General features: G+C 39.3%; 1 protein-coding gene across 1 annotated transcript in view; it reads left to right on the forward strand.

Annotated features, from left to right (window-relative positions):
* Positions 1-4,463: 4,463 nt before the first annotated feature.
* Positions 4,464-10,000, forward strand: part of LOC147639180 (uncharacterized) — a 12,751-nt gene continuing 7,214 nt past the window's right edge. Inside the window, exons 1-3 of the mRNA XM_086788129.1 lie at positions 4,464-5,153; positions 5,305-7,321; positions 7,583-10,000. The exon at positions 7,583-10,000 is cut by the window's right edge and continues 1,535 nt beyond it. Of these exons, the coding sequence (XP_086644255.1) occupies positions 5,040-5,153; positions 5,305-7,321; positions 7,583-10,000 (4,549 nt within the window). The 5' untranslated portion in view covers positions 4,464-5,039. The remainder of the gene's footprint in view (positions 5,154-5,304; positions 7,322-7,582) is intronic.

Here is a 10,000-nt window from a genome sequence, read left to right on the forward strand (position 1 = left end):
GCTACATGCCATGCTATCATGTTCATGGAACGACCATGTCTATGTAGAATAATATTTATGCAATATTTCATATTGCACAAATAGAACATAACAAAAATCTTAAGAGAATCTTGCTAACATACACCCATTTCTTATGAATATCACACCCCTGTCTTTGAAGCTAATTGTATGATTAAGCTATTAAGCATAAGGATCTTTAATTTTGAAACCATAGTGACAATACGGAAGAGATACAAGGATGGTGACAATATGGAAGCGATAAAAGGATGGTGACAATATGGAAGAGATACAAGGCTCTTCAATTTTGAAACCATGGTGACAATATGGAAGAGATACAAGCATGGTGAGGAAAAAGGAAAAAGTGTGCCTATGTGTGACATCCCTTGAAGTCTAATAGCTAGAAACTTCAATATTTTTGTGAGTGCATGTGAGTGTGAAAAAAGGAAAAACTGTTACGTACATATGTACAGTGGTATTTTAGAGATCTTATATGGTTATGTTAAGTGCCTTAGAAAATGGGGTGATGTAGCAACTTAAAAGCCAATAAGTATATAAGCCACAATTTAGAATGGAGGAGTATTGATATGGTGCTCTAAAGAAGAAGCATATGTATTACACAACTTCTAAAGGATTGTGAAATCTACATATGAAAGGATCAATCCCATGTTGATGCCAACATGTCTATTAAGGTACCAATAAGAGAGGGGGGGGGGGCTCCATAAGATGAATCTATGGTGGTAGAATAATGCCAAGGGATTATAAGAAGTATTGATTTAAAGAATGTCGCCTCTCTTATATGCAAGGATGATGATGTAGTCTTCATGATGTTGATCACAAAATCTATGAATTAATGATGCTTTGATCATCCTCAAAGGGTCCTCCATGCTAATGCAAGTGTAAAAGTACGTGTAATGAGTAAGTGTCACATACATTCATTCAATGAAAATAATGAGTATGTGTAATGTAAGTGTCACATACATTCATTCAATGAAAATAATCCTAGCCAAGTGTCTTCTTTAAAGGAATATATAAATGATTAAGAAGAAGTATAATGTGCTCATTTGTGAATGCAATACATAAGAAACAAGCAAAATTATTTGAGTTTGTTCAAGATGATGAGAGGAAAAACAAATGGTGGGGGTGTTGTTATTAAGAAAATATTCCATCCTCTTTAACCTAGTTATTTTTGCACTCTTTAAATGTGCATTCTACAAGGGATTTTATATGTAGTTACACTACAAGAAAACATGTGTGTATGTGTGGTTACACTACATGAAATGTGTGTATGTGAGTGTCTATGTTCGTGTGTGTATGTGTATATGTGTGTCTATGTTTGTGTGCATTTCTTCTATCCTATAAAATTTCACTATCACTTTAATAAGTGAATGCAATTGAACTAGCCTTGTAAACAACTTAATAAGTTCAATTTCATTGAGGAAGCAAAAACCAAAACCAAAAATGTGTGTATTTCTATCCTACAATTTTTCACTATCACTTTAATAAGTGAATGCAATTGGACTGGCCTTGTAAACAAATCAATAAATTCAATTTCATTGAGTAAGCAAAAAACCAAAACCAAAAATGTTATGCAATAATCTCAATTTCAAAACCGTAGCAAGTTACAATACCATAACAAGAGGATAATTACACATCTCATCTTTGATTATTTCCATGGAAATTTGCAATGATGTCACAAGGCCATGCTACAAAAATATGTTGATACCAAGTATGCCAATTACATCCACCATCATAATCATTATACACTCCATAATGCCAAAGAGGAATGACTCTTACTTGCCATCATATAAAAGAAACAAGTTAGCACTTTGAATTTGTTTGAGGGGAAGGCATGTGTGCACACCCAACCCCTCTTCTTGCGGAAGGCATGTGTCCACCACACCCGACCCCTTTCTTGTTATTGTTGTCAAGTCTTTATAGACTAAATGATAACATATTTTTTATATTTATGTACTAAAGCATAAAAAATAAGTATATGAGAGCAAGGTGAACAAACTTAACTTTCTCATAGTTCCATGCTATACATGTGTACATGCATTAGCGTTCAAAAATGACACTTGAGCCACCCTTACAATAGTGCTAATAAAATATGAAAATTTACCCTAGTCCTCACTAATTCTAATATGAGTAAAATGTTGTGTGAGGCCCTTAAATTAGGACCCACATGTGAAATTCCAATACTAAGACTTGCCTTGGTAGTATTAACAATTAATCAGAATGCCCACAAGAATTAGTATTCATCAAGCTCTTCAAATAATATGCTTATCATAGTGTACATGAAAAAAGTTTGACAACAATATCCTAATACCAATTAACAGCTTATACCATATCATTAAAGTCATAGATCCCAATATTAGAATTAATCCAAGTATGGAAAATGCATATTTAATAGTATCGATTGTAGATTTGGTTAAGTATTGAATTTTAATAAGCAAATCTTATACCATCATGCCCCAGTGAGGATCTTGTGCAAGATATAGATGCAACATTAAATAGATGCAAGGAGTTGCAAGATACGAAAAATGATTGATGGAGAAGCAACACAAAACAAGTGTGGCATGGAAGTAATGACTTACCTATTAACCAATCAATGATGGGTTGTGTGGTGAGAAACGTGTCATGGACCTAAATTTGGGTGTGAAGAGTCCCATGAGTTGAGGTAGACAAAGAATCATATTTTCTACTTAAGACGTTGTAGATTTGAAACTAAGGGGCTGTAGGAAACACCAATGTGAAGACTCCTTTAGGTTAAGGACATTTTTGGATGGTGCCATGATTGTTTAGAAAAAGAAGAAAAAGAAGTTTATGTACTATGTTTACCTTTTGTCAAACCACTATCAAGTCTATATAAAAATATTGGTGTACTCATGTGTCTTTTTTTTTGGGGACCAATAGTATATATATATATATATATATTACTTCAAATCATTCTTTACATCTAGACCCAGTTAATCGAGATGACTTTCCTAAGTACACCACTACCTATATAAAAATATTGGTGTACTCATGTGTCTTTTCTTTTGGGATCAATAATATATATATATATATATATATATATATATATATATATATATATATTACTTCAAATCAATCTTTACATCTAGACCCAGTTAATCGAGATGACTTTCTTGAGTACACCACTACCTAGTCAAAGACCTTACTTGTCTACATTCAAAAGTTTACATAGCAAGTTCCATCTCTCTTCCTCCATTTTACATAAAAATATTGGTGTACTCATGTGTCTTTTCTTTTGGGATCAATAGTATATATATATATATATATATATATATATATTACTTCAAATCAATCTTTACATCTAGACCCAGTTAATCTAGATGACTTTCTTGAGTACACCACTACCTAGTCAAAGACCTTACTTGTCTACATTCAAAAGTTTACATAGCAAGTTCCATCTCTCTTCCTCCATTTTACAAAACTAGACTGTCCCCAAGAAATATGGTATCCCAGCTAAATGTAGACTTCCATCATGAACAAATGCATTATTGCATCATGAAACATTAGAATGGGTTACATTTACAAAAAAGGTATCATAAAAATATTACATTGTGCAGTACATGGTATTATTAGGTTTGCTCAATTGGTGAAAATGGTACCTGACTATAGACTGCATCATTAAAAAAGTTTATGTTTTTCTCTATAAAGTTTCAATTATTGATTCTAAAAACCTTGAAAATTATGAGGACCTCACTTATGTTTTAGCTAACAAATGTGCAGATTTTGAGAAAGAATATGTAATTGTGAAGTTGCAAATCTTTACAAAAATATTTTTTGAGGAATGCTAAGAAAATGGTCCTAACGTTACACTATCATTTTGATATGCATGACCCAAGTTATATATAACCATAAGGGACACCAACAAGGGGGCCTTCAACCATGTCCATTGAAAAGGGTGCCAATAGACCCACATATTTCATCTCCATGTGTTCCCTTTTCACAAAGTTTGAACTATTCATACATACATATATGTTAAGCTACATACATACATTTCTCATTAGGGCCTTTATATGTGACAAAAAGTTTTTTTTTTTTTTTGGAAAAAATGCAAATCTTTTACCGTAAGTTTTATTTGAGGACATTTTCTACAACCAATTAAAATGTGTACGTGTAGAGATCTTCAACCTTAATTATTTGAAATTTGAAGGTACAATTACACCAAACCTTGCGCAGAAGCCGACCACGATAATCATATGTAACGCTGCCCTTAGTTTTAGGCTTGTGTGAGAAGAGGAGCTTAGTTCAAAATTTCTCAACGCTCGGTAAAAAGGTGGCGGAAATTCTTGTAAGAATTTGAAATTTGAAATGGGCCGCCAACGGTCTCGTCTTGGGGTTCTTGCTCGTTGGAAGCATGCAGACAAACTGTCCAACCAGGACACGCCGGACGTCAGGCAGATCTGCATAGAAAAGAGGGGGCTGGGAAAGGTAGTTGGAAGCCAAGTGAAACCAGCAACGAGAGGCCTAGAGAGAGACGAGCTAGTGAGAGAGTCGAGACAGAGAGAGAGAGAGAGAGGGTGGGTTGTGTGAGAGCCTAGAGAGAGAAAGAGAGAGAGAGAGAGAGAGAGAGAGGAGGCTGTGTGAGAGCCTAGAGAGAGAGAGTCAGAGAGCACATTTGCAGCACAACGGGTAGAGACACCCTAACCCTACCCCTAACTTGAAGCCCCTGTAGAACGAACAGGAGAGCCTTGATGTAGCTCAAACCCTAGCTTTGACCCAGAGTTAGAGAGCTGAACACAGAACTCGCAGAAAGGTAGCAGAAGTCCTCAATTTAGATCAGGCGACACAGGAAGTTCGGAAGAAACCCTGCCTCCAACACTGAGTGCATTAGAAACCCTAATTTCAGCATAGCTTGTAGAGAATTAAGAGTCGAGCTAGGCGAAATCCTAACCTGGAAACACAGGTTTAGAAGCAGAAATTGAACAGAGACTCAAAGCTCGGAAGGGATAAGAGAGACTCAAAGGTAGTTGAAGCAAGAGACAAGAAAGCAGAGATTTAATTTCTCCACCATGGATTACCATTCCCTACCTCGGCGCCAGCTCCAGACTCTCTGCAAGAAGCATGGCATCCCTGCCAATGCCACCAATGCTGAAATGGGTGACGCCCTTTCTGCCCTTTTCAAGGTGAGTCTTCTTTCTTAATCGTGTATTTTCTTCTTGATTTTTTGTGGAAATATATTCAGGCCACAGTTCTGCTAGCTGTTTCTTAAGAGCAATCTTCACACAGTGAACTCCATTTCCGTGGTGTTTAAACTTGCCCTGTATCCTGCCGCAGCCAAAACCACAACCTCAAGCAGAGAAGGGCAACCAGCCAGAAAAACGCACAACTAGAGTTCGTGAGCCTGGCTTAAGCAACACAGAAAGGAAAGAGGAGGCCGCTGGAGATAATTCTGCTCAGAATTCTGAAGCGCATACGAAGACTCAAAGGGCCACCAGAGGTCACGAGGCTGCCTCCGCCATTGCTCAAGCACCTCCAACTGGTGCATTAAAAAAGTCATCCAGAAATGGCGAGATAGAAAGTAATACTGCTCAGAAGCAGGAAATGAAGGTGGTGAGCACCAGAAATGCCGCACGCAAAGAGAAGACCTGTACTAATGGTGAGCTGGAGAGCAGATCTGCAGAGGACTCCAACTTCAAGACGGAGAGTCCTAAATCAGAAGGGAAGAAGGGTAGATCTGGAGGAATTGTGCTTCGAAGAGGAAGGGTCAAGGTAAGGTCGCCAGGGAGCCATTCCAGGAGCCCTAAATCTAAAGAGAAGGTTGCAGAGGCAGCAGATGTGACAAAGGGCAAGGGTTCTGGTGAGGAGAAGTTCGGGCAGCCATACCTGGTGGATGCAAAGGAAGCCCAACCTAGGAAAAAGAAAGGGGCAGTAACATTTTCCAACACTATAGAGGTGAAGTTGAGAGAGGCCGATCATCCGGCAGAAGAAATACCACCTTTCGCAGGTGTGAAGGAGACCAGGAGCACCAAGAAGGAGCCTGCTGAAGAGAGGATGGTAGAGATCCGGCAAGTTGGAAGAAGCTCACGTAGCTCAAGGCATCAAAGCTCAGAAGCAGCACCTGTGGTTGAGAAAATCGTGAGCACCAGAAATGGAACAAGAAAGGCTTGTGCTCAAGAGATGACAGGAGCGCTGGTTGGACAGCAGAAAAGGAGGGGAATCCCAGTCCCAGAAGCCAGCAAAGCTGAGGAAACAAATGCCATTGATGTCTGCAAGAAGCCCAGAGACACAGAAACTGGTGGAAAAGATGCTTGCAAACAAATAGTTCAAGGTAGCTCACGTAGTTCAGGAAGACAAGGATTGAAGAAGGGTTCTGTCCATGTGCCTGAACCAGTTGCAAAAGCTAACGCAGAGGAAACCTTTGCAGGGAACTTCATTGATGCAAATCAAGTTGAATCTTCTCCTCTAGAGAACACCAGACGAAGCAGACGGATGACATTAGCCTCTGAGAAAAGACTCATCCAGGACAAAGAAATGGCTTCTGAGCAACTGGATTTTACATCTGAAGAGCAGATCAAAGGCAACTCTATTGAATCAAAAGAAGTTGGGGATGATCTTCCTGCAGGAACCACGCGGAGGAGCAGACGGAAGACTTTGGCAGCTTCTGAGATGAAGCATACGCAGTCTACCTCAGAGATTGTTCCTGAACAGATGGACAAGAGGAGATCAGTTATCCTGAAGTCAGAGGCCCATCAGATCAAAGATAACAGTACAGAGACTGTTCCTGAACAGTTGGACAAGAGGAAATCAGTTGTCCTGAAGTCAGAGAACCATCAGAGCAAAGGTAACACTACAGAGATTGGTTTTGAAAAGCAAGACAAGGGCATGGATAGGCCCGAATCACAGCAGGTGCATCGTAAAACAAGGGCATGTAAGAACATTCCTGGTACTTTTGAGCCCGAATCACAAGTAGAAACAAACACAACTGGCACAATGCCAAGAAGTACTAGAAACACCTCTAAATCGTCAATTTCCCATGACAATGTGAGTGAAGTCTTGCCCAAGCCAACTTTGGGAAGGCAGACCAGGAGAACAAAAGGCTATTTGGAGCCATTGAAGAGGCAGGAAGTGATTGATGAGAAATGCAAGGCAACTGAAAAGACTGGTGTTACAGTCAAGGACTGCATTAGGTCATCCTCTAAGACTTCAACTTTGAGGAAAGAAAAAAAATCGGGGCTTGATGACATCAACAACTTACCCTCTGATGGTGACAACAATCTTAGCAGAACCTTTCAACGTCCATGTGAACTGCAAGATAACGATACTGTGATACTGAGGCAAACCTCGGCAAAAGGTATACGAGATGAGAGTGATTGTATGACGCACTCATCATTTTTAAATAGCCCTCTATTAATCTTTTTTTTTTGTTTAATGCTAATCAAGTTCTTAAAACAGTACAAAGTTTTATATGAATTCATGTATGTGATGTGATAACATCTGGATTTTTGCTTAATGCTAATCAAGTTCTTAAAACAGTAGAAAGGTTTGAATTAATTCATGTATGTGATGCGATGACTTCTGGATTTTTGTTAATCATCACTTACTTTTCCTGCAGCTGCCAGCAGTTTCTCATACGATGAAGAGATTGAATCTACTGCTGAAGCAGAAAATCTGAGTATCAAAGCTATTCGTTCTCCAGCACGTAAATCAAAAACACCTCAATCTTCTCCTCTTGAGAACAAAAGATTTAATGAGCCAATCACTCTTACAGGGAAATGCATAGACCGCAACATTGAGAAACCTACAGTAGGTGACAACACATCCGAATGTGTGCAAATAAACAAGTTTTCTGGCAGAAAAGAATGTCAGGTAATGATGCAGGAAGGATATTCTATCGATGCATTGAGAGGGGCAGGTGAGACTATGCTGGGCAGCTCGCCTGCTGCTGTAGTGCATTCAGTAAAAGACCATCTTCTCAATGGGGGTTTTTACTTAGATGGCTTCAAACAGGAAGATAGCCTTGTCACATACACAGATGAAGTTATGACAGCCAGCTCACCAGCTGCAAACATGGGATTGACCTGTGAGCAACATGATGACTTAGAGAGAAGCGTTTGTGAAGATGCAGCACACCACTCTGAAAGGCATGTCGTAGCAGACAGTTCAGAGTTCTCCATGAACTTCGTACAGGGCTCGAGTGAAGAAAGGATTGTAAACATGTCATCTGACATAAATGCAGCTTCATTTTCGGAAGAATTGGACCTAGCTTTGTGTGAAGAAGTGGATCTATCTTTGTGTGAAAAAGAGAAGCCAGCAGACCAAGAAGATATGGAGTATCATGATGAAAGGAAGGAAAATCAACTAGTAGATGCCAATGTAGAAATAGACTGTGGACATGAACTCACAGCAGTGAATGAAAACAGGGCAGTTGATGACAATAGTGCAACATATGATCAACTTGGACAATTCCAGTCATCCATTCATGCTGTTCAAGCAGAAAACTCTAAACTGCCACCTGGAAGTTCTAATGCTAAAATGCTGGAGTCCCCACCCTACAGAACAGAAAACTGTTTCATGTCAGAGGATCAAACAGATAAGCACAGAGGAATTTTTGAAGCCTATTCACAGAATATTGCATGTGATGGATCGGATAGTTCGTCATTAGAAGAAGAGGAAAGCTTAGGAACAGCAGAAGCATTCTCGTCGGACATAGAAGAGTACATTTCTGAGAGAGAAGGGGACTTCTTTGACAGTGAAGATGATAACTTTTCTGACAGTGAAGAGGAACTTTCTGAAAACGAAGATCAGCTCATCAGTGGGGAAGAATACTCTGAAAGTGAAGAGGAATTTTCTGAAAGTGAAGAGTATGACTCAGCAAGAGAGGAGGATATTCTGGAATGTAATGAACGGAAGCATAGTACCATAAATGCCAAAGATGAGATACCAAGTACTACAGCACAAGCAGGTGTCGTTGAGGATATTCCAATGGTCGAAGTCAGTAATGTTGATGTGAAACCTGCAGGATCCACTGCTGATTTAGCAAATTATGAATCCGCTCCAGTGTTAATGGTAAGTTCTAAAGACTTCGAAACCCATTTGGCTGAATATGTCTCAGATGAATCTCTTCCAGTTGACGAAGCAAGTTGGGTGAAAAACAAAGACTTTACAGGTAGCATAGCCTTCCTGGACACAGTCAATGGTACTAGTGGCTGCTTACTGGAGGTCAAAACTAATGATTTTGATGGAAGAATGGCTGAACAGCACGATGAATTGCCAGCAATAACCAGCAAGATTAAGGAAATGAGCTTTGAAATGTTTGAAGAAGAGTCAAAATCTAATACGCTCTTGTTATGTGGCCACAATCAAACCGTTAATGGAGAAGAATCAATTGTTGATTCTACAGTACCTAAAGAAAGCTGGTCATCTTCAGAGTCCTTCATTGAGTCTTCCAACGTGAAAGCTAAGGAGGATGATGACAGCCTGATAGCCCCTCCATTCAATGACCATTCAGACACAGTTATATTTAAGGGGTCCCAACTTCTGGAATCGGACCTGAACAATGGAGTGGGGAAAGGTAAAGACCAAAATTCAGTTGCTGCTTCTCTCAGTTGTGAATCATATTCAGAACCCCTTGGTCCTTGTGAATTTATCCATGGGGTTGTTGAAGCTGAATTTGTAGCCCAAAGTTTGAGTGGTGGTTCATTTAACCAGTCGCACACAGAATCTCTTGAACTAATGGTTAAACACAAGAGCAGTTTGGTGCAATTGAACGATGGAGAAATTGAGACATGTGAAATGCTGGATGGTGCAGAAATGGAGAAGAAAGTTACAAGCAAAGTGATTGAGGTGAATGAGAGCCGTTTCAGAGACATTGTTGACATACAACCATTTGAAAGTAGCCAAGGGAATGTGGAAACCGTGGATGAATGCCCAGTTGTGGCAGCTGTAGTGGATAGCGTAGATGAACAGACTTTGCTAAGTATGGCCAGTGTAAAGGTTGACTTGAAAGGTGCTGTTGAAGTTCTTGAAAGGG

This window comes from Cibotium barometz, chromosome 4 (genome assembly GCF_041138505.1).
Source record: "Cibotium barometz isolate CiBa-2024 chromosome 4, ASM4113850v1, whole genome shotgun sequence".
NCBI classification, from domain to species: domain Eukaryota; kingdom Viridiplantae; phylum Streptophyta; class Polypodiopsida; order Cyatheales; family Cibotiaceae; genus Cibotium; species Cibotium barometz.